Raw genomic sequence first — 26020 nt, forward strand, 5'->3', positions numbered from 1 at the left:
TGATAATCCAAAAGGATTGGCTTCCTCATGACTCAGGCCACTACATTTTCTTTTAATCCCCAAATGTCCACATGAAATGCTTTGTTCCAGTTACCCTTGGGATGAGCTGCCCATTATAAAACAATGGAAAATGTCTGATCATGCACTTCCTTTATTATTCTCTTGGCGAGTACACACGTGTGAGTGTATGTGCTTGTGTGTATCTGTATGTAAATGTATCATCCGGATTCAGTAAATTCCACACTGACCAAATTATTTTTATTTATTGAAATGTTGTCATAGAAAATACTCTTTGAAACATGTTGATTTGAGCATGGAAAGCTTCTTAATCGGATTCTACAAAGCCCCTCCACGGAGCCTTCCCTAATCCCTGTAGCCGGTCATAAATTAGTTTTCCTTTGAAACCCCTCAGCTTTTCATTTGTGCTTCTTTGTGGAAATGGGCACATTCTGGTGATGGGCATGTGTGTCTCTCTCCCCTACTGATTACGAGTTTCCTTAGAGCCCAGACTACCTCTTACATCCCCTCACAGCCTAGCACAGGGCTTTGTCCAGGGCAGGTTCCCAATACAACAGCTTCAGAGAAGGAACACAGCCATCTCCCCGACAGCTGCATTGATTTTAATGGCACTTAATCTGCATTGTTACTTTAACGCTGCACAGTTAGACACATGTTAGGGTCTTACAGTCCTAAACTTCAGCATGCTCCTTTCAGGCAGCAAAAGGTCTGCGTCCTTTGCGGCCACTCTGCAGAAGGGCCTTGTTCAAGGTCATAATAAAAATCGCAGATTTCTAAATTTGGGTCGTCTCACTGAGTTCTCAAAACGGGCAGCTGATCCGCCGTACATTTCTGTGCGACGCGGGGAAGGTCAGTTGAGATTTAAAAAGAGAAACTCAGAAGTCCATTATATCACTCACTCTGAAGTACTAAACTTAAGCATTTTATGCAAATGATAAAGATGAGGCTTAGTTTTCAGACCTGTCCCTGCAGCTTCCTTTTAATTTTTAAACACTGCTGCTTTGGATATATGTATTTATTATCAAACTTCTAATACTGTAGGTGGTTGACAGAAGACATGAAGGGGGAGCAAAAATGAGAGAAAGAATAAAGCCACATAAAAAGAAGAGGAAACAAAAACTGCCCTCCACGCCCCGTCTCCAGACCCACCACCCACTGCAGGAGGTAGAGGGGGAAGAAGGTCTGTACGGTAACCTGTTTATTCCTAAACTATTGCTTCACTGCAGGGTATTTATTTCAGCCACAGAGTTTCTATTAAACCTAGGGTATGAATTCCAATTCAAGACTAATTAGTACAAAAATAAACATACTGTTCTCACGCCAAAGCATAATAAACAAGAAAACGCTCTACTGGTTTCCACTCCAAAAGGCTCATTCTAAACTTTGGATTGTACTGCGGTGACCAAAACTTTAATTACTTCATCTTTATCCAACAAAACATGAGGTAAGATCTCTCTAGAACTATAATTGCCTTAAGCTTCGTGGATCTTCTGAAAAACTAGGTGGCAACATTTTGAGGAGCCCTAGTTTAGATTCTGTGCACGGTCATAAAGAGTATAGTGCTTTTGCCTCCCAGCTCGGTAAGGTTAAGCAACGTGACACTTTCACATGACTTGCAGGGGATGTTTTTTTCTTCCTTCCGGATGGAATTACTTCATTGAAGGAGAGCCCCTGATCCCAGTGGCTCTTAAATAACACACTGTGAATGGAATGGGGGTTGGGGGCAAAGGGAGTGGGTCTGGGGGGAACAGTGGTGAATAACAAGTAGTTTCTTTTTGCCTTTGGAGGGAAGAGAATGATACGTTGAAATAAACATCAAATAGACGTTGATGAAAATACTTACATATAATGTCAAATAAATTAATGACTTAATTAGTGTAGAAAAATACCTCTCTAGAAGAAAAAATCCCACACCCCTAATTTTATGTCTTTCTAACATTTACACTTAATTAAATCAGGGGTTTTTGTTTATACTCACACAGATGGCTAAGGTCACCTCAACAATTCATTCCCTCGTTAAATTTACCACCCAAAAAGGAACAGTCATTTTTCAAAGTACACAAATACCGGTTACCGTGGAAACCAGTGGGTGCCTGCTGTTCCTGATTCTGTTTTCAGAGCAGAATGTTAACCACAGGCCATCCCAGCTGTGACTCACTGGGACTCCTGGCCAGCATGTGGCTTGGTTCCGCTAAGGGTACCATTCCCGGCTTTTAGAAAGCCCCAAGATTTACCCCATCTGAACAGTATTTGAGGCCTTGAGTCCATAGGAAGGGGACTAGCAGAAATTAAGAAGTGAAAGACTGAGATTCTTACTTTGAATATGAAGATCGAATTTGTATAACTGTGTCTAGAGGTTTGGGTTTTTTTTTCAATAATTGAAATGCTGTTTACATTTTCAAGTTGCCATTTAATGTATCTTCAGATGTGGATATGTATATGTACAAAACCTGCTGTGTAGAATCTTTTCAGTTATCCTCTTCAGGAGAAGATTCGTTTAGGGTTTTTGTGTTTTAGATCTTCCACCCCCGCGCCACCCTGAAACATCTCAACCACTCTTACAACACTCGGAGAGGAAGGAAATCTCTTGCGGAAGTCTCGCTTGCCAATTTCTATCTACTTCCTTTGCATGGGTTTGATAATTCGGTGCATGCAGAGTTGATGAGACCATTAGAGATTTCTGACTACGGTTGCAACATGAAATGATCCGTGGACTCCTAAATAGTACAGACCCATGCATACAAAATGGAAGACAGAAAACCAAAGACATATCACTGACAGAGTGAGATTTTTTTAAGATTAAGGTTTTTGTAGGTACTTTACGAATCACTGGAACTCAAGTCTGGAGAAACCCAGGGTCAGCTAATGTGTAACCTGTTCCCTCAGCAAGAATCAACTTTATGAACTGCAAGAACTCTCAGAACAGAAGTGTGCTTTTCAAGGGCCTCTTTGTTGCTAAATGGTTTTATGATTTTGAAAATTTGTGATCCTAATGAATGAAATTATAACTGTCTCCTATCTCAGTTTGGGATGTATAGATAGACTTCTTTTCTAAACCCACTTTAGAATCACAGTGAGTAACAACTAAAACTTAGCCCTTTCTATTTTAGATCAGCATCGAATTCACACTTTTTCTAACTACTGTTTTTCCTATTTACTTGAAATTTTTCTGGAAGAAAAACATTTTTATAGTGGAGGTTTAATCATAAGAATTAAATATAGTCCATATAAAGAAATTAAATCAAGAGTTTCTTTGAGGTGGTATCATTAAAATATGGAGAAACTTCCAGAAAAAAATTTTGGTCCAGTTCCTATAAGAAATCTTTAAAAACCCCAAAAGAACTTTATCCTTTAGAGTTTAATATGTAATTGAAATAATTCATCTGCCGTGAGGGAGAATTCTAGGTATAGTAGAGAATCCCTGATAGTTTTACAGAGCAAAAATTCTGGTCAATGTAAAGAAGATAGTTACATTTCTGAGAACTATACTCAGTGAGTTCACAGAGTGGCTTTCTGAAGTCAATGTCACTAGTAGAAGATTATATTTCAACTGAGAGCTGGACAGTAATTTTACTGTAGGAACACACTAGAGTATATTCAATGTGGTCAGTGTCAGGCTCTAGATTCAAAGTCCAGTCTAGCACTAAAATTTTCTTAGAATATAATCTTGTGAAAATTACTTAACCTCCGTAAGCTAAGACTTCTTTGTAAACTTGGCATCTTAATGGTACTTATCTCATAGGGTTGTTGTGCTTAGCAAATGAGACAAACCAGGTAATAGGTTGAGGATGAGTCCTGGCATATGGAAAGTACCCCAAATGTTATTCTAACTCTTGGTCAGAGGCAAAGGGAACCAACCTTGTTTCTAAAGAAACCATAACAGAAATAGTTTTGAGAGAAAAAATATGATGGGTAGGTAGAAAGAACTTGAACTGACTCACATAAAATATTTCTCAGAAATCATCCCTGGCAGACCAGACGGGGAAGTAACAAATCAATGAATCACTTGCGAGGAGATGGATGGCCGTCAGGGGCAGCATGTTGCTATGACGACCTGGTTTTGTGTGTGGGGTGCAGAGCCCAGTGCAGATCATGCAGTGGGGCAGACGGACCATGGAGTGTGTGTCTGAGTGGAGGGAGATGGTGGATCATGGCAGGGCTGGTGGCGAAGAGGACACTGGGAAATCTGTCAAGGCTGCCCTGGTGAGCGGATCAGGGAGAGACCACCGGTAAGCAAAGTGGCTCTACCTGTGTTTTTTCCTGTTGCAGCCTCCTCTCCCCTTTCCGTCCGGCCAGCCAGCCTGCAGCTCTGGCTGCTCGGCCCCTGGAACTCCAGAGGAGTGGGAACTGGTGAATTCTTGGAGCACCTCTTCCTATTTTCCCCACCCAAAAAACAAGTGTACCAGGAAGTATGGGAACCGCTTTATCAGAACAGCTGTTGAGAACATTGTTATTCAATGTTTACAAACAAATCTCCTGGATAAACTTGGAGCTTTCAGAGTTTACCTTAAATTTGAAGGGCTTTGAAATGTTCCTGTAACAATAGGAGAAATTGCCAAGCAAGATTCATCAAGTAGGGTAAAAGGCTCCCACTGTGGGTGAGAAGAGCCTCAGGGTAAAAAAGGAATCCAATTGTGGAGGTAAACTAGGCAAAGGTTTAAAGGAAAGCACATCAGCAGAGCGCGGTAGGCTCTAGAGGGCGCTGTGATGGCCCTGGAGGTGAAGCCTCCCCGTGAGACACCGGGGCGCTCTCACAGTGCCCTCGGATACAGAGGCACACGTCTCCCCCGGCCCGGGAAACGCACTGCCATGTGCTGCAGGCTGCAGCAGGAAGCATGAGGTACCATCTAAAAGGAAACAATGACTCAGTGCTGGGCTTTGTAGGAGACAAAGAAACACCATTGAAAGACCACATGCTGAGTTATTTTGTGTCACTCTGAATTACAGGTCTGTCTCAAACACAGACCATATAGTCTCCTTTCCCTGGGGTGGCTGGTTGCTGTCCCCTCTTAATAGCGCATTGATATTTATTTTTGCTTTCTACATATTACTTATTTTAGAAGCCACAAAGGCCGATTTGGGTTTGTTTGTTTGGTTAATCATTGTTTAATCATGGATGTATGCAAAGGTTTAACTACAAAGATGTTTTATCTCAGCATTGTTTATAATAGTGGAAATGTGCAAAGATTCTATGTGTTTTACAACAAGAATGGGTGGCTGTATTGTGATGGTGGAACATTCGATGTTGCAAATGCTGTGGTGTAACAAGGAGATAAATAAGTAACAAGGAGAAACATCGCAAGCTACTGTTACATGTAAAAAAGTCCTTATAGGACAGTATGTACAAAATGATCCCCTTCAAACATTAAAATAAAATAAATATATAGGATGGAACTACAGGAAATAAGTACCACCAAATATTATCAGTAATGATGTAATTTAGGTTATTTTTATTTTATCTAGGTTTTTCTATTATCTTCTAAAATGTCTGCAATGACTGTATGCCTGTGTAATCAGGTAAGTTTATTTTTAAAGCATTGTCTCTGGGGACCTACTGACATAGCAACGTAGATGTGCACTGGTAACGTTTTTCCAGTGTCAGAATTCCATACGCTTTTAGGTTCTCAGATACCCAGCTGGTCTACTAAAAATATTATATTGTCTGTCTCCATAATCATTTTTATGTGTCTCAAGATTATCCATGAAAATTAGCCCATTAAAATGTTATTATATAAAGTAATCTCCTCCAGCATTAATTTAAAACCATATTTTGTCCCCAATGCTTCCTTTTTTAATCATAACTAGGTTTTTATTATTAATTAGACTAATTCGTTATTAAAAAATCATTCTTTCAGATGTTCAGGGACTAAAAAGCTCTCACAAACATAAGTTTTGATAGTCACTGATGGACCAATAAGTGCCTAATTCCCTCCCTAGTGGGAAGTGAAATGCTTTGAAAGCCAAGCATATTCTCCCTCGTATATACATGAACATTTAATTCCATGAACCACAGCCTTCCCTCTGCCAACTCTACCGCTAATGTGAAGCACTCAACATTTAAAAAAGATTATTCTGCCTCTTAAAAGCCTAACCATCTGCTACAGATGGACTCAGAAACAGGGAGGGACCTATAGCACAGCATGAAATCTTAGAACCTGGAGCTGGAAGGACCGAAAGCCCTGCCATGCAGACTCTTCCCCAATTGAGGGAGGGTGGGAGAAGAAAGCCTGTTCAGTACATAAGTACATGTAAGAACTGAAGGGTAAAGATGGTATTTTTGAAAAAATTCTGAAATGTTGCATGTGGAAATTGTTCCCATTGTAAAACATAGTCAATCAGTGTAATTAGCTGAAATCTACCACAATGACCACCAATTTCTGAATTTAGCCTTCTGCTTCGTGCCATGTGTCTGTTGGATGACGGAAGAGACCTTGCACGCACCCGATGCCTGTGGTCTGAGAAGCAGAGCTCGGTGAGGACCACCAGGAAAGGAAGTGTGGATAGAGCAATTTCAAGTTTTGAGCATCAAATGGAATTTTCACTGGCTTGCGGGTAGTGTGGGAATTATTGGTAGGTCTGATTATTATTTAACCTGATCCTGTCCTTCATGTTTGAGAGGATACTGGGAGGGGAAACACACAGTTTCTTTTGAATCTGAGAGCAAAGGCTCTCTTTTGAAGGCTGCTGTATTTGCCTCAACTACAGCAAATTAATGCAATCACATGAAAATTCTTCATTGTGAGGGATGGTGACAAGTGATCAGCATTTGCCTTTGAGGAAAGGGATTTTGATCACACTGAAATAAACATCTCTCCCTTAAATTTTCTGTAATTAAAAAAACTCGCATGTTACTTGGGCATTTTACTTGGGAGTCTTAAAATTCTTCTAAAATGCTTCTTGTTGCACTTAGTGACACTACAAAGTATCTGGCTTAATTAACCAATGGATACGCTTCATTCTAAACTCCTTGTGAATCATGATCCTGCTTCGTCCAAGGCTAGATTCATATCCGGTAGGGAGTCTTCAACTGAATCGTTTGGCACACTGTTTTCGCTTTTTACGTGTGGTTTTGAACAGCGGTTGTCCTTAGAATTGAAATAGCTTATCTGAATTCTAAGCAAAATGCCAGGCGTCCTAGAAGCGAACTTCCTCTGACAGACAGTTCCAGGAGACATGACTCATCTGCCCAGGAAGTGTGCCGTGGAAGTGCTATGATAACAGAGTCAGTGCAGATCAATGGCTGCTAAGACACCAGATCTCCTCTGCTTCTCTGCATTTCTCCAGCCAGCGAACAGGATTTTAACTACTGCACTCTTCGATTCGGATACCCAGGCCCTGTGGCTTTTGGAGGAAATCTGTGAGGCCAGGGAAAGGGAGCCCTGCTTTCAACAGGTGGGGCCAATCTACGCTAATCACGCTGGGAAGGCTGTTTTGGAAATCAAATAACCCATGAAATTGTGTTTATGTTGAAGAAAATGATGAATAATATTTATTAGCACTTACTCTGTGCTGAGTATCACTCTAAGCCCTTTCCATGTTATTACCTGATAAAATTAAAATTCCTAGAGGCTTCCCTGGTGGCGCAGTGGTTAAGAATCCTCCTGCCAATTCAGGGGACACGGGTTCGAGCCCTGGTCCGGGAAGATCCCACATGCAGCGGAGCAACTAAGCCCGTGCGCCACAACTACTGAGCCTGTGCTCTAGAGCCCGCGAGCCACAGCTACTGAGCCCGTGCGCCACAACTACTGAGCCTGCACTCTAGAGCCTGTGCTCCACAACAAGAGAAGCTACGGCAATGAGAAGCCCGTGCACCGCAACAAAGAGTAGCCCCCGATCGCCGCAACTAGAGAAAAGCCCATGTGCTGCAACAAAGACCCAATGCAGCCAAAAATAAAAATATATAAATAAATTTATTTTTTTAAATAATAAAATAAAATTCCTAGCAGCTCTATAATGCAGATAACACTTTTATCCCCATTTTAGAATTCTGGAAACAGGTATAGAGAGGTAATTCAGCATTTTGAAAGGCATCAACAACTCGAGAAGAATTGTTCTTGTTTCCTTCCTTGGTAATTATTTTTTTAAAAAAAGAATTGTTAAATTCAAAAATACAGCAAAGTCCTTATTCTCTGTGATAACAGAGAGTAACACAAATAATTTTTTAAGTAACAGTGATAATACCCAAAACTCCTGTTATTCAATGGAATCAACATTTCTTCACTATATTTCTTAATAGAGCTTGGAATAAAATAAGTGGACCAAAATGTTGGCTTTATCATTTATCATTTACCCTTTGTGAGAATTGTCAAATGCATTAGTGAAGCAGGCTGTAGACAGAAAGCAAGAGGAAAATTAAATGTCTCGAGAAATGAACCGTTATTTATATCTCAGCCTAAAGAACTGAACGCTCTCTATTTAGGAATTTCTTTATACCTAACTAAGGTGCTGGGGCAAATAATGACATTATGTGGGCTTCCCTGGTGGCGCAGTGGTTGAGAGTCCACCTGCCGATGCAGGGGACACGGGTTCGTGCCCCGGTCCGGGAAGATCCCACATGCCGTGGAGCGGCTGGGCCCGTGAGCCATGGCCGCTGAGCCTGCGCGTCCGGAGCCTGTGCTCTGCAATGGGAGAGGCCACAGCAGTGAGAGGCTCGCGTACCGCAAAAAAAAAATAATAATAATAATGTTCTTTCCACTTTAACTAGTGTCTGGTTCTGTTTACCTTTGACAGTTCCTCAAACACAACTTGCCTTAGTGAAACCTACAGCTCCCTGACACCTTGCTCAGTTACCCTTCCCCAGGGATGCCTCCTCTGGCCCACGGCGAGCCGGGTCCTCCTGCTTCGTGTCTCTAGAGCTTCCGATAATATTCCCCGATAGCACTTCACAGGGCTTGTGACTAACTTTGTATTGTGTGATAAATTAAGATCCGCCTCCTCCATGAAAACAAGAAAAACTGCTGCTAGAACGGTTTATTTCCACAGCCTATGTCTCTAAATTATACTTGAATGACTGAATGAGTGGATAAATGAATGAATGATGCATATGTAGGATGGTAATAGCCTGAGGAAGTACTACAGCAAAAACAGAACAAAACAACTGACCCTGTTACATTGTGTTTGATTCAGCATTTCCCAAATTTATTAGAATTTAGGTCTCTTTGTTTGTAAAACATCTGTCAACACGTGTGGCAGAGAGAGCTAAGTGGTTTCCCCAAATCAACTTCCCCTTTGTCTGGCTTCCTGAATCACTATGTGGAAAGCAAAGGAATACCTACATTGGTCTCTAACATGATTGAGAAATAAACTTGTATATTGTACTAAGCATCTAAGAATTTCCAAGTTCTCCATAAAACAGCTAGTATTCCTTAACTAATTACAATAGCTTGTGGGTCTGATGCTGCACAGTTGCAGTTATGGAAAATGCTGCCCAGGCTGCAGACTTAGACAACATGGATGTAGCACTGGAAGACTGAGGGACACTAGTAATGTTTTCATGCATTTTTTTCATTAGCAGCGGCTTATTTTGTCACTGAAAGGAGGACATGGAAGTGCAATAAGCAATGATATAAACATCTGGTGAACAGGATGACATCAGAAAGAGGAGTTGGCAAGACATGAAGTGAATCTTATGAAGACTAGAGGGAAATGCATTTGACAGAAGTCACTGACATAACTGAGGGGACTTGAAACGGACATAAGGGGACAGGGGAAGGCATCAGAAAGATATGAAAGGATGTCATGCAAGATGATAGTGGCAAAGATGCCAAATAAAGAAAGTGGAGGAGAAAGTTTAGAATCAGAATTCACACATGGTAAAATGAATCTGACATTTTTATGTAATGAGATAAACCTAACAGTATCACCAGGCCTTGGTGAGTCAAAGCATATCATTCAGCCGTAGCAATGGAAAAGTAAGACCTACTGAAAAAGAAACATGTAATAGCACTCGAAGTTGTATGTTAAGAAGATACCTATTAAAATACTTACAGCTTCCCAGGAGAGAGCTTTGCAGTGAGGATAAAATGTGCTGTCACGAGGGAAGTGAATGACGGACAGTGGCCTCAGCTCCTGGCCTAAGGCTTAGGTGGGGTTTGCTCTGTTGGGATTCCCAGGGGTTTTGATCGAGTGGGTCTGGGGTGGGGTCTGTGAGTACATTTTTCTAACAAGATCCCCAGGTGATTCTCGAAGGCAGCCAGATTTAGCAGCCAGTTATGGGGGCTTTATCCTCCACCATCAGCTTCTCCCTCAGCAGAATTTTTTTTTTTTTTTTTTTTTTTTTTTTTTGCAAAGGAAGCATATCAACACTAGTGGAGCAAAAAGACACACAGGAATGGCAACGGGCAGATGTCTTTCCAGACACCTCTCGTGTCTTGTTCTTAAAAAAAAGCATAGCATTGGCTGAATTCTTTATATGCTGTCCTCCGTCAGAAAGTAAAGAGTGAAGAGAAGTGCTCTCAGGGACTAATCCTGACCAGCAGAGAAGTGGTTGTTACTGTAGAAGTGACCAAAACGTTAGGCGAGGGCGATCAATTTCCCTAGAGCCTGTGATGATGGGCGATCAATTTCCCTAGAGCCTGTGATGATGGGACACATGAGCTTGAGGTTTGAGAGACTGAGACTTTGCAAGGAGATATGAGCCCAGGGACCAAAAACAATTTAAAAATTAGGGACTTCCCTGGTGGCGCAGTGGTTGAGAATCCGCCTGCCAATGCAATCCCTGGGCCGGGAAGATCCCACATGCTGTAGAGCAACTAAGCCTGTGTGCCACAACTACTGAGCCTGTGCTCTAGAGCCAGTGAGCCACAAATACTGAGCCCGTGTGCCACAACTAGTGAAGGCTGCACACTCTAGGGCCCATGTGTCGCAACTACTGAACGCACGTGCTGCAGCTACTGAAGCCTGCAGGCCTAGAGCCCGTGCTCCGCAACAAGAGAAGCCACCACAGTGAGAAGCCTGCACACCGCAACGAAGAGTAGCCCCCGCTCGCCGCAACTAGAGAAAGTCCACATGCATCAATGAAGACCCAGCACAGCCAAAATCTTTTAAAAAATTTTTTAAAAGAACAAAGAAAAACAATAGATAAAGGAAAGGAAATTCAAGAAAAATGACATATCATCTCACACCAGTCAGAATGGCCATAATCAAAAAATCTAGAAACAATAAATGCTGGAGAGGGTGTGGAGAAAAGGGAACACTCTTGCACTGCTGGTGGGAATGTGAATTGGTTCAGCCACTATGGAGAACAGTATGGAGGTTCCTTAAAAAACTAAAAATAGAACTACCATACGACCCAGCAATCCCACTACTGGGCATATACCCTGAGAAAACCGAAATTCAAAAAGAGTCATGTACCACAATGTTCATTGCAGCTCTATTTACAATAGCCAGGACATGGAAGCAACCTAAGTATCCATCAACAGATGAATGGATAAAGAAGATGTGGCACATATATACAATGGAATATTACTCAGCCATAAAAAGAAACGAAATTGAGCTATTTGTAATGAGGTGGATAGACCTAGAGTCTGTCATACAGAGTGAAGTAAGTCAGAAAGAAAAAGACAAATACCGTATGCTAACACATATATATGGAATTTAAGAAAAAAAAAATGTCATGAAGAACCTAGGGGTAAGGCAGGAATAAAGACGCAGACCTCCTAGAGAACGGACTTGAGGTTATGGGGAGGGGGAAGGGTGAGCTGTGACAGGGCGAGAGAGAGTCATGGAGATATACACACTAACAAACGTAGTAAGGTAGATAGCTAGTGGGAAGCAGCCGCATGGCACAGGGATATTGTCTCGGTGCTTTGTGACAGCCTGGAGGGGTGGGATAGGGAGGGTGGGAGGGAGGGAGACGCAAGAGGGAAGAGATATGGGAACATATGTATATGTATAACTGATTCACTTTGTTATAAAGCAGAAACTAACACACCATTGTAAAGCAATTGTACCCCAATAAAGATGTTAAAAAAAAAATACAAAATTTGAAAAAAGAAAAAGAAAAAAAAAGAAAAAGAAAAATGACAAATTCTTAAAAAATTAAACTCTGTCCACAAAGTCAGGAAAAATTTGGGAAGCAGTAAAAGGGAAAACCTCAGAAGAACTCAATCTAAGAAAAAAAACCATGGGGCTACCCAGGACCCTTCTGACCATTTTATGAGCACACATAACAAATTAGCTAAACTTCGGGATATGGTACAATTAGAAAAAAATGTCTATTTTTTAAAGCTATGACTGGGGCAAAAGAAAGATGAAAATGTGAGTTGGACCAGTGCTTACAGAAGATAGTGTAATGTGGTGAAGATGAAGTAGAAAGATTCCTTGTATGATTTTGAAACTGGAAGAAGAAACACTGAAATCCAATTTAGAATATAAGACAGTCAATTCCTTTACTTGAATTTTTCCAGGTTCAAGTGCATTACATCCTATTGAACTGAGAGGTGTGGTCATTGCAGAACTGATTTTGTAATCTTGCTTGCTTTATGGGTAATTCAAAACAACACTTTAGGGGAGTTCCCCGGTGGTCCAGTGGTTAGGACTCCACACTTTCACTGCCAAGGGCCCGGGTTCAATCCCTAGTTAGAGAACTAAGATCCCACAAGCCGCAGGGCATGGCCAAAAGAAAAGAAAAAAGAACAAAACAATGCTTTAGCATGCTGGCGGAATCCTCCTCCCTGCTGGAAGGTTCTGCCTCTTCCCACAGACGTAAACTCTGAGCAATGCAGGCCAGAGGGCCAGACCTCACCGCTCCTGGGCAGAGCTGGCCATGCCGCCTAGAGGGGCGCCCATCCATAGGCAGCCTAGATCCATGCCTTGCTCTCAGACTGAAAAAGATGAACCACCCGTCCTTGTAATTTGTCAAGGGCAAGTCTAGGTGGTTGTGAGCACTTGAGGTCCACGGTCACGTAGTGTCATGGCTGGGGTGGCCTTATTTAAGCTAAGACTGAGAGGCTGCAGAAACTCAGAGGAAGCTGTGGGGACGAAAGGTAGAAACGGACTATACGTACGCAGGGAGAAGCAACAAAGCCGGAAGGAAGGAGAAAGAAAGGAGACGCTACTGAGCGCCCTTGGTTCCCGCCCCGTCCCGGCTTTTCAGGTGCTGCCGTGTGTCATGAGGAGTCTCCCTTTCTTAGAGGAACAGCCCTTTCCCAAACACTCATCTTTCCTCCATGGGTTAGTTTGAGCGTGTACCTGCAACCAAGAGTATAAGGCAGAACAGGAGGACTGCCAGAGGCCTGAAGGGAAAATGTGTCAACTTCCAAAATGTGGGAAAGATTTATTCTGGAATCTCACAGATGAGTAAGATTGATGGTAATTTCGGGAAAAATTCTAAATTGGACACTGAACGTAAGTTGTCAGTATGTAGCAAAGATATAGCAAATGACCACTGCTTCCCTATGAAAATGTCATGCTAAATAACATGAATTCCTCTTGGTGACAGTGTCACTAGAGGGGTCAACCTGAGGGTTCCATGGAAACCCCCTCTTGTCACCTCTGAAAGTGATAATTACGGAAGAGAACACGCATGGAGTATGTGTGGTGTCACGGCTCAGAGCATCAGTCCAGAGCCGCAGAGCCTGGTGGGAGGCCTGGCTTTGCTGCTATAACCTTTGTGACTACAGACAACCTGGCTTTGTCTCAATTTCCTCACCTGTCAAATGGGAAAATGATATTTCCTACATCACACGGTTGCTGCGAGAATTACCTAGCAAATTATGTGTTCAATAAATACCAGCTATTATTATTACCAAGTTGTTTGAATAGTGCTATCCCGAAAATGTTCAATAACAGATGCATTTTAATCCGAGAAACCTATCATTTTAGAGTATTTGAAACAGGTAGCATCTTTCTGATATTTTTATCAATTATTTTTGGAGAAGTCATAGGCCAATGGCCAATGAGTTTATATGCAAATGAATAATGCTCTAAAGACCAGAGAATCAGGATTTAGAGGAATCATGATGAGATGGAGTTCTAAGGCAAAATAGTGAAATATAACTTAATAGAAATAATATCCTACGTCTGGCTATGAAGCCATTGCCATTCATGTAAAAGTGACCTGGAGATTACAGGTGTTTAATATCATCCAACATTACGACTTGGCTAACAAAAAACCTACAATACCAGAGCACAAGAACCAGATAATATGGTCCAATGCCAGGTTAGTCGGAGCGTTGAATCCAATCCAGTGCCACATTTTAAGAGACACTGACATACAAGAGGACACGAAGAGGAAGGTATCCCACGAGAGCTGATCTTTCTGGACGTCTTGGCAGCATCCCTCCTTGTCACCTTGTGTCACAGTCTCTCCCCTCAGCTTCCATGCTCGTAGTTTTCCTCCTTCCTCTTCTCCCCACCCACATGCTCCCAGTTGACCTAACACTGGCTCTGGATTTCCTGTACCTCTCTGTGCTGATTTCTCCCAAATCCATCACTTTTGTTTGTATATTCAATACCTAAGAAAAATCTCTTCTTCCACATAGAGTCTCAGACTCAAAATAAAAATGAAAAAGTGAAATCAACTTATAAAATACAAAAGAAATCCTTCAGGTTGACTTTCCCAAATTGCATGGGCAATATGGTCTTACTCCTTTAAGCAAATGACCCTTCCTCCCACTGAGTATTTTATTTCCAAATATGAATCATTTCATTTTGCCCAGAGGACAAAGTAATAAAGGATGGAATCGCTTCCCAGTGGGATCTTTACCAACCCACACCTCTCAGCAAGGCTGGGCACAGTGTCCAACCAGCACCTAATCAAGTCCTTTTATAGTTTCAATTCTGTTAATTCAAAATAACTCAATTCTGGCTGCAGTAATAGCTACTCACTTTGGTCTTGGCTAAGTCACTTGAAAAAACCATTGAACTAGAAGTTATTAAAATAATGGAAACTAGATTTTGTGTTTGTGGCTTTTCTCTCCTTAAGGGGTTATTTGTGCTTTTAAAATCTCCATCATAAACCAGCCATTGTAGCGATTGCTCTGGTCTTGCCCCTTGGCTTACAGAAATGGAAAACCTCTCCTCTCTCTGGCAACAGTGCGATTCTTTGGAAGGCTTTGCTGAACTTCTGGTTCTCATTCTGTGTTTTTGCTGCTTTCACCATCAATGTTGCATAAGATACACATCATCTGTGGACGCCCTCTGATTAGTGGCTCGGCCATTGTTGGAACAAGTATTTTTCATTTGACAGTTTTCGAGCACTTCCAAAGATTATCTGATGGGCCTTTTTGTTACCATTCCACCCTCAAGTAAGTCCAAAGAACTGGAGTCCGGTCCCTGGAAAGGTTTCAGCTCAGTTCCTCCCCACGCTTTCTGCCAAAGCCTCCTTTAAAACCCAGTTCAAAAGCTTCCTCCCCTCCCTGCTCTCTCCAGTGTGCTTTATCAAGTAAGGCACCCAGCAGATTGTTAAATGTGCAACACTCTTCACGCCCACGAACTGTATTTTGGGTTGTGCTTGAAGTGGCTGAACTGCAGTGACTGTGTAGAGATTATACAAAAAGGCCAGTTTGGAATTCAGTTCTTTCTCATTAATTAATAGCTCTCCTTAAGCTGATGCTAAAATATGACTGCGATATTCAGTTCAACCTGAACTTACTGAACCCCTGTAAGATCCCAACTCTGTAATCAGTGCCTGGGTTACAAAGTTAATCAGAGACAGCTCACACCTTCAGAAAGCTCATGGTCCAGTAGGGCATGTGGACACAGTCACAGAAGTACAAACATGATATGACAGACTGCCGGGTTTGTGGTATGAACACGTGGCTTTGAAAGCAACCTGTGCCTTTTTTTCCCTAAAGAATGAACAGTGTCTCACCATGTGAAGAAAAGAAAAAGGTGATCACTCCAGGTAAAGGAATGAGACAATCATGCCATTGTTATGCTTGTGAAGACCACCTGAGCACTAGATCAAGGAAGGGAGACTTTAAAACCACTGTCAGTTTCATGCTTGTTTTATGTTTGTTTTACGTTGTCTCATATGTTCTTTGAATACTAGTAAATATAACTTTCTGATGGGTAAACGCTATGCTTACTGTTTCTATGATACTGAGCTTTTCTAAATATAAAGCAAGATTTTTTTTTTACCCAAAGAAAGTATCCTTCAAAAACAAGGGAATCCATGTATTCGGCACCTCACAAAGTCTCTCAAAGTATGGGAAGCTTTCTCTTCTTTGTTTTGAACAAAAGTACAATTTGAAAAAAATATGTTAAACTCAAATGACCTCGATCAACGCTAGTTTGTTTTAAAGAATTGGTAAAAAAGAGGGTTAAGGAACTTTTACAAAGATAATGGTTTTTTCCCTGGGAATATGTCCTCAAAGTTACATGTGCTGACCGTTGGAAGCCTTTGCAAGCAAGACTTCCAAAAATCACCGACCATCTTAAAGAGAAAGACACTAAACAATTGTGTTTGAATAGATGGGATGAGGGGAAATGTCCTAACGTTATCAGAGTGGGTACTGGTCTCTTCAGAAAAGATTTCTAGTGAAAACATCATACGTAGATTCAGAAGTATTATATATTAGCAATGTAGACGGAGATAAAAGATGACGTGTTAGAGGACTCAAACAGTGATTTTATTAATGATGAAAACTAGATGGCAAAATATATGTAAATAGCCTGAGTAAAATTGTTTCATGAAGTGTGAAAGTGGAAAATAATATTCTAAACTAATAGTTTATAAAATATATAATTTTATATATGAATGTATAACTAAATTTGTAAAGTAAAGTAAGTAGCTGCCTACCTGTTCAATCTATATCTCTACAAAGTTCCATATGCAAATTAGCAAAAAAGCTTTGGTAAATAAAATATTTTATCATAAAAGTAGCAGATTACCTCATATTTTGGGTTACCTAATTCTCAAGCAACTTTTATCACATAGCATGGTATATGGAAAGTTCCATAAATGTTATTGGTGGTCTTTATTGTAACACATAGAAACTTCCATTTTACAAAAAGAAAAATTAACTGAAATGAACTTAAGTTTAAAAATGAAAAACAAGAATCAAAATCATGATTCCCAGTATCAGGTAAATTAAGTGTTAAATAAAGCCATGATACTTAAATACTTTCTGATTTCTTGTTTACAGAGAACATAAAAACAACCAACAAAAACCAGAAGCTATCCTTCTACTTCTGCATTATTTAAGTAATATGAGATTACTCAGTCCAGAAGTTATACTGAAACCTAAAAACCTAGTTATTTGTGAATATAATTTAGTAGATTAAATATCCTTACTATCAAGATGATACAGTGAAAGAGACATGAAATATACCTGTTCAAATACCATGGGTAGTTGGCATACTATAGACATGTAGGGCAGAGTGAGAGATTCGGTTCTACAAAGCATGACTTTTATCTTGGCTTGCTAACTTGAGCTGAAAATGCAGTGATTTATTTAGCTTCAGAACACATACCTCTAAGTAGTCGGTGGAGCAGTTTGTGTGATGTTCCAATTCAAAGGCTAAAAACGTATAATTCACAGTGTTTCCAGTTGTTGCTCGGATGGTCCAGTTGCAACGCTGATTGACAGAATAGGGATTTGGATAATGTATACTCTCTAAGATGCCATATGTCTGATTCACAATCACCACGTTCTCACACGCTGGAAAAAATAATAATGATTGTTAAGAACCACCGTCATATATATCATAATTGCTCCAAGATGTGTGTGAGATTTTCCTTTAGGAAAACAGCTAGGTTAAAAAGAAACCTATGGGGCTTCCCTGGTGGTGCAGTGGTTAAGAATCCACCTGCCAACGCAGGGGACACAGGTTCGAACCCTAGCCCGGGAAGATCCCACATGCTACGGAGCAACTAAGCCCGTGCGCCACAACTACTGAGCCTGCGCTCTAGAGCCTGCGAGCCACAACTACTGAGCCGACGTGCCACAACTACCGAGCCCGCACTCCTAGGGCCCGTGCTCTGCAATGAGAGAAGCCACTGCAATGAGAAGCCCGTGCACCACAATGAAGAGTAGCCCCCGCTCACCGCAACTAGAGAAAGCCCGCGCACAGCAACAGAGACTCAATGCAGCCAAAAATGAAAATAAAAAAAAATAAATTTATAAAAAAAAGAAACCTCTATGTGTGTGAGTATACAGACACACACACACATACATGCATATATATACATGCAGTTGGTACAGCATCTTTGTAGGGAAACGGTTGCCATTTAGAACAAATGTGAACTAATACTTAAGTGAATTCATAAACCTTAAAGTGTCATGAAAATTGCCTGCGTTAAAACAGGCATCAAATTCCTGTGAATTGGTGCAGAGCAGAATAGCTTAGCACGACTCAGACATCAGTCTAATTTGCTTGTTTAGAAAAGTGTATTAAACATTCCATGCTTCTGTTTTTCTAACTTTAGCATTTGGAAGGGACAGAAATCTTGGCCTTTAAATTCGACAGTTTAAAAACACAAAGTCCTGTGTGAGGGCTAAAAATGAATAACAACATGGCTTTGTTGAACATTCAAAAGTCAGCATGAAATTCATAATAAAGACTCTGTTATTCCTCCAGTTAGTCATCAGGAAGTATCAAAGGAACAGAAGCAATGTAAAGGATTTGAAGAAGAAATAAAAACATTAAATTCTGAATAAAGTCTTCAAGCCAGTGGCGGCATTTCCGTCAGCTGAATTTTCAACAAAACCATGCTAGGGACTTCTAGGTACGGGGTAGTCCTGGGAGTCAGCGCCAAATTCCGCCAGACTTAATGGCTTGAATAAGGCCTGTGCAGGCCTCTTCTCGAGTCTTTTTCATATTGTATGATGTGCAATAAAAGAGAATGGGAAAATAAATACTACATCAAAAACGTTGTCTCTGAAAAATGTGGTTCATAGATGCATTTCTACTACACTGCTTCTCCACTGGTGGCTGGGACACCATTTGTAAGCTTTGGTATGGACAAGCCTACATTTGTGGGTCTTCAAAATCTTCCTTTGCTGGAACAAGGGAATAAAACTCTTTCTTCTTAAAAATATTTAGGTCACATTTTTGCCCACCAAGGATTTCTAAAGAAGAATTTTGTTGTTTTGGGTGCCTGCGAGAAGTTACATCTATTAGGCAGGTAGGTACCATGGGCCTCAATGACTACACAACAGGGCAGGGGAAAATATATTCCATTAAACCCTATGGGCTGTCTCCCAGTTCTCAGGCATCATACTATCTGCAAACCTCCAATTTCAAATGGCAGATTGCACAGAAAATCTCACCGGTTAGCTCCGATTCTACCGTTAAGGACCTATATCCATGTGCACTACGTTACTCCTTCAGTGTTCTGACATTATTAGAGAAAAACAAAATATCACAGGAATACAAAGAAAAGGAAGGGACCTTTAATAATCAATGTGACTATAATCGAGAAACAAATGATCACAGCAATAATAATATTAGAGAATGATTTTATGCTCAACCAAACAGATACATCCCTTGATAAAACTGGGGAGAGATTTTCATACACTAACAATGAATTTCTGAAGAACAAAGCCGTGTATCATTAAAACTCAATATTCAAAACTACCTAGAATGTAGCCTAACTCTCAGAAGTAAGTGAATGTGAGCCTTCAAATTCACACATTTCAAGGTTAAATATTAATACTCTTTCAACTAATCCAAAGGGTATAATCTGTGTGTTCAGATTATGATCTTGTAATTTTCATTCCATTTTTAGGTAATTGTGCCAAAATTATTGACAAACTTAGCTTTGGTGGGGCAACGAACTACTTTTTAAAACACAAATAAATTGTTTATTAAATAACATAAATTAAAGGAAAACTTATTTTCTTGAATTTTCATTTTGAAACTAAATTTAGGAAGTATTTAATTCTAGTGCTAGAAGGGAGATTTCCTGATCAACTAATGTAATCTTTTTTTTATGAGAAAGTCATGTAACCCCAGAGAAAACAAGTGAACTTCCGAGGAACTTGGGGGTCAGGACAAACACCCGGGACCCTTGACTCTTTGTTCAATACTCCTTTAGTTCCACCATCTTGCCTCAAGGGAAAGCAGATTTTAAAACGGCATCTCTACAATGACCAGATTTTTCCACAGCAAAGAATGTGCCTACTTCACATATGATTCATAAGCATAGTCTCCCTTAATAAAGTTTAAGTACCTTTTGAGATAGAAGCCAAAAGCAATCGTGTTCGATACACTTCGGTACAATGGAATAATGTCTAATTAGAAGTTTGTAATGTTTAATCCAAATGAAAACCCATTAGCTGCTAACCTGTTACACTGATCTTTAGCTGAATTGCAACTGTCTGAGCATATTCCGCTTCCAAGTTTCTGTAGCTTACCACGTGCTTTAGTTGCATGACATTAAATTCAAGGCGTAAGCGTTTCTCCCTCAGATAGAGTTAAATTTTTTTCATAAGGAGGTAAGATTTCTTTCAGTTGCTCAAACCAATGGGTTACACTTATTTCAATTTGCTTCATTCATCCAGAGATTGAAGACCCACTATAGGCACCAAGCAACCGGCACACACACTTACTCTGGTGGTATTTAAGCAGGAAGCCACGTCCTTGCTGACCTTCATCTGTCCTCAGTTTTAAAGACACGCTGTCTCCACTAGAACGGATGACAGGCGGTTCCTCATTCCCACAAAGCTGGGTTAGCAGATGAGAGCTGGTACTTGGCCCATCATATACCTTTAAGAAAATGTTTTAAATGTCAGATGATTATGGCTATAAACACTATCTAAAGGACACTGTATTTCTTAAGAAGTGGGGAAGAAATACAAAACGATATGACAAAAGAAAAGTCCTGAATCAAAATATCTTTTAAAATTATATTTAAATGTCTATAAACTTGAGCCATGAACTCAGAACCCAGGTTGAAATGTAAAGATTGAAAATGAAGGATTATTACATGTTTTGGAGACCATAGCTATTATCAGTAGCCTTCCTTGCTTTTTTAGTTCATAGTTTATAATTTATTGCACTTTAATACATTTTTTATTTAGATGGTTTTTCAATGGACGAGGGTGACTTGCTGATACTGTAAAAAGTTCTGTTTCGATGACTTCAATTATCTTCTCTAATTCACCCTCTAATACATCCTCTAGATTGTTAGTTTTCCGTGTATATATAGAAATTATGTAGATAAATAATTATGATAAATCTCACAACCCCTTTCAGGAGATTTTAACCATATCTTAACAGTGCATATTCAATATATTTTAAGTACTTAGTGTACCAAGACATTCATTAATACATGCTGTACTTAAAAGGCTATTCTCATCAAATTTTCTTTTAATTTTTTATTCTGTTTCAGTTTTTAATATGGATCTTTTGTTTAAATGTTCCCCTTTCCCGAATCTCAAAAATAAAAAATGATGCATTAAGGTGTGTTGGGCAAAGTGGAAGCAGTGGAGGCTACAAGTGAAACTTTATACATACGGCCAGATAATCTGAAGTGCAGTTTGGATGGTACTCCAAATGGAAGTCTTCAAATTCCAGTTCAAACGGACTGCCGTGGCTGGATTTCAACCACCAGTGGCACTGGGAGCCGTGGTGGTAGGGCATCGGGTAGTTGGGAGATGTGAACATGCCGGTGGGAGTGGTGAGATTGCCTCCACAACCTACGGGAGAGAGACATGGGATGACACACATCCTTTTCTTTCTGGTAAAACTGCACCTTCTATATCTATATCAAACTGGTGCTACGGTCACTCCCCTCTAAACCAAGTTGCAAAACAAAACTGCACCACCAGAGAGTAGCTAGCCTGTAACCCTAATTCACGTCAATGTACTTTCCTTTTCCTAACCAAGATGAACAGCTTGATGAACTATACCAGGGAACTAGAACATTTTCCCTTACTTTGTCCTTCAAAAATAAAAACAAAACAGCTACTGTTAATTCAGAAATATTCACAATGTTGAAGTTTATTATAAATAATACTGACAAAATACAGCTGGAAAAAAAACAGATAAGAGCACAGCAATCCAACAATCAAGATGCCAGTTAGACTGGACTCTCCAATAAAAGACAAGTCTTGGCCACTTACCTGTTAAGGATCCATCCCAGTAAGCTGAGAATCCAGGCCCTGAGCCCAAGAAGTCACTCTTAAATTTTAACCATAGTTTGTTACTGTGGGAGATGATTCTTGGAGGTGGATTTGAGCCACAGTATTGCCCCAGGGGTGGTGAAGTTTCATAGCCTCCATTCCTGTGACAAAATACAGATGTGATCATTTGTTAGGGTATTGATAATATTACGATATAAACATTTAACGTTAATTGAACTTTGAGATCAAAAACAGATCAGTTTGTCAGTCAACCTCTCTCTCAAATATTCTAAAAACAATTTCAAGTTTTCACTTCATTAAATAATATATGAATAATAACATAGAATAACCATCATGTATGGTTGGCATGACATTTTATACAACCAGTTGCAAATAGAGAAAAAGTGTTTAATCTTCTCCCTCTCAAATAAAGCATCTGGCAAATGGGTCAGAGAACAAAGGATAAAGAAACCATAATTATTAACAGTAGAAACGAATTTTGCTTAATTTTATAGAGAAAACTTAAATTTTTTTCTTCTCATTTGAAAATTTTCAAAATTTAATATATTTGACATAGTTAAGCAAAATTTTGAAAATAATTCTTTCCCCAAGAACTTTTAGGGTCTTAAATCTAGTTTATAATCTATAGCTTTTTCAAGCCTAGAAAAAAAATATTCACTCAACATTAAAGTCCAATGATTGCTGAAAATTATGTTGTTTTAGCATTACATGGTATGATAATGCTTTATTGTTTTAGTACCTTACTTTACATCATAGAACAAAATTTACTGTAAAATAGTATAAGATTCTAGGCTTTTGAAATGCCAAATAAAAAATTTAACACAGATGCACACCAAATTGATTAGTCTAATTTAACTCAATGTAATGATTTGGGGAGATATTAATGTATAACTTAACTCACCTTTACTGCAAATATAACTTTTTAAAACCCATTCTTTCAAAGCACTAAAGAATAAAGCCTTGCACTGAAATTTACAAGCCTAGAATTTATTATCTGAACACAAAAAAACTTTGTGAAAACTTTATCTTACCATCGCTTTTATGACAAATTAAACTAAATGGACAGTAAACAGCCTAAAACTTAAATTGATTTTACATAAAGTAGGTATTCAGTACCTGAATTGCAAGTGTCTAATTTCAGACCAGTAGTATATCTGTTTACTCTGCCCAAATAAAATTCAGAGTTTATTTTTAAATATTCCCAATAAAATAATCACTTCTAAATAACCACTGAATCTTATGTAATTTTCTCTTTTCCTACTGTTAAACCAGGTTCCAAATGACAAACTTTATTCTTTATTTATTTATTTTTATTCAAACAGAAAGTCACAAAAATTATAATCGTCCTCATCGGTTCACTCAGTCCCATGTAATTCATTTTCTTTAATCTTGATCTTCTGTTAGCACTTTTATGAGTTCATCAGTTTTCCATTAGAGTTCTGAAAATGCTTATTCATTCAGTTCAGCAGGATAGAATGACAAACTTTCTATCTTGCAAGAAAGAGCACAAAAGGGAGCTTTACAGAAAATTTCTGTATTTTTTCCTTAACCTTTCCAAGAAAGATTATGAATGAAAATAAATAACGAACAAATTATGACGAAATAAAGGTGCTCACCTGATTTCCACATAATCTGCTACACAAGTTCCCCCGATGGCCTCCTCCAAGGAGAAGTTTGTGAAGTGCAATGCAATCTGTTGGCTGGTCTTCACCGTGATCCTATAAATGCATTCTAAGTTGTTGGGATAATTACTGGGGAAGTTTGGAGAAGTGAAAGTCCCAGATTCACCTGTATAGTCTTCCAGGCATGCTGTGAAAAGAAACAGATCACATGAGAGGAAATAAAAAATATTATACTACATTTACCAGACATTCAGTAATATACACTTCATTAATTTTTGCCAAAATACTTGATTTTCAATAGGCCATTCGGGGATGTTCAAAGAATGATTTCCTTTCAGAACAAAGTTTTTGGTCTCAAAGGCAGAAACAATTACTAATAGTAAACCTAAGCTGTGTAGTGGAATTTGTTACATATAATCGCGACTTTTTGGTTCTTGGAAGTGCTATAATTTTTTTAATCCATGCAAATTATCATAAACATTAAAAATTAGGCTCAACTGCAGAAATCACAGGGGGAGGCCTAGCAATAATTTTGCACCCTTCTTTCAAAATGGTTTTTGTCGAAGCATGAATTTATGAGAAATGACAAAGCTGGTACTCAGCCACAGGGTGATAAACAGGAGATGAGACCCAGGGATCAGAGTGACCTTGAATCAACGCCCAGCTCAAACAATGACCAACTGTACAACCTTAGGCGAGTTGCTTCACCTCTCTGACCCTCATCTCTAAGATGGAGTTGTAACTATCTTTGAGTGCACACCCAAGCGTCAGAGATATAATGCAATTAAAGGACTTGGACATGCTACGTGCTCAGTGAATGGTAGTGACCACCATTATGCTTCGAAATAGAACAGAAAAGTGTAAGAAAAGCAGAGCATAAAGGTGAGGAACAAATTAGATCGTTCATATGAAACGTTTAGATAGTACCTGGGTACGTTTATGTCCTAGATGACGACTAACTGTTCTACTTTAACAGTTGACCTATTCAGTCCTTCAGACTCTCTAGTCACTAACCAACCCACTCCAAATGCCTCCAAATCTGAGATATTTTCCAAAGAAAGTCTGGTTTCAATGCATTCTTAATGTATCTTCAATTGGATCCGGTAATAACATAAATCTAGGATCCAGGAGTAGACACAGGTCTTTGACTGACAGGTTTTGGAGGAGAATAAACTATTATACTTTATGATGAATAAAAAAAAGAAAATGAGGATGTTCAGGTGTGCTATTTCCCCCAGTTGCAGCTGTATAATCATACTCAGAAAAGAAAAGAGGAACCACTGGCGTTGAGAGCGCAGAGATGCACAGGAAATACTACAGGTTCTCCTACCTATGTACGGCCTTCAGAGAACTGGCATTCACCATGCATTTGGTTTACTCGATTTTAAACAGCAAGTAATCAAGGCTTAATTTATTGAAGGAGTTGACAGTGATATTTAACTTGAGGGATGAATGTTGTATATACTTCTATACTTTTCTACAGTCTGCCAAGATATTTCTTCAAGGGTCAAGGAAGAAAAGAAGGAAGGGAGGGAGAGAGGAAGGAAGGGAGAAAACAAGGAAGGGAAAAGGCAGAGAAAAAGCAGGGGAGAGCAGGAGAGGGGCAGGAATGTGTGTGAAGAGATGGTATATTAAGTATTTCAGATCCACTAATGAGTATTACTAAGATAAAAATTTATGGATCAAATGGACAGTAAGTGAAGGCTGTGACCCAGTCTCCCTGAGCTGACGAACTTAGAGACTAATTGACCACCCCTGCAGTCAAATAGCTTTAGCCAATAAATCAAATATCGAGAGCGAATTCTCTGCCTGTTTCACTTGTTCTTAAAATGATACTGTTCCTTGCTTTCCCACTCTACCCCCAGAGGGGAGATACAATTGCACTGAGTATTTTCAATGCAACTTGGAATGAGTCTGCAGGAGAATGGCCTGTATAATCAGGTTCCCAAGTAAAGGAAATTTTAATGAAAAATTTTGAGAGGTAATGCTGAGTAACTTCCCTGTACCTTGTCCATATGCAAGTGATTATTGTAGTACTTGTAACGGGTAGGTGGGTGTGAATCCCTACTGGAATTCTGATTTACACATCACGCTTCTTTTCCATTGTTGGCACAAAGGTAAAAAACGGTCCCTGAGGTATTCAAATGATCTTCACGCTGTTCACTTTGTTTAACACGCTGTATCGTACAACCTGCCCTCCTTCCCCAACACACCTATAACAAATAAACTCTTACCCATCATTCAAAGTCAAATTCAAATATCACTTCCTCTGTGAAACGTTTCCTGATCAAACAGAATTAATGGCCTTGTGCTCAATAAAACTTTATGCAAATTGCAATCTGAACC

General features: G+C 39.6%; 1 protein-coding gene across 1 annotated transcript in view; it reads right to left on the reverse strand.

Moving 5' to 3' along the window:
* The window catches only part of CUBN (cubilin), a 263561-nt gene that overhangs the window by 178051 nt on the left and 59490 nt on the right, over positions 1–26020 (reverse strand). Inside the window, exons 23-27 of the mRNA XM_079913331.1 lie at positions 23669–23861; positions 22032–22192; positions 21424–21605; positions 20517–20673; positions 17437–17624 (exon numbers count right to left, since the gene is read on the reverse strand). Of these exons, the coding sequence (XP_079769457.1) occupies positions 17437–17624; positions 20517–20673; positions 21424–21605; positions 22032–22192; positions 23669–23861 (881 nt within the window). The remainder of the gene's footprint in view (positions 1–17436; positions 17625–20516; positions 20674–21423; positions 21606–22031; positions 22193–23668; positions 23862–26020) is intronic.

Source organism: Stenella coeruleoalba (genome assembly GCF_951394435.1).
Source record: "Stenella coeruleoalba genome assembly, chromosome: 2".
In the NCBI taxonomy this organism is placed as follows: domain Eukaryota; kingdom Metazoa; phylum Chordata; class Mammalia; order Artiodactyla; family Delphinidae; genus Stenella; species Stenella coeruleoalba.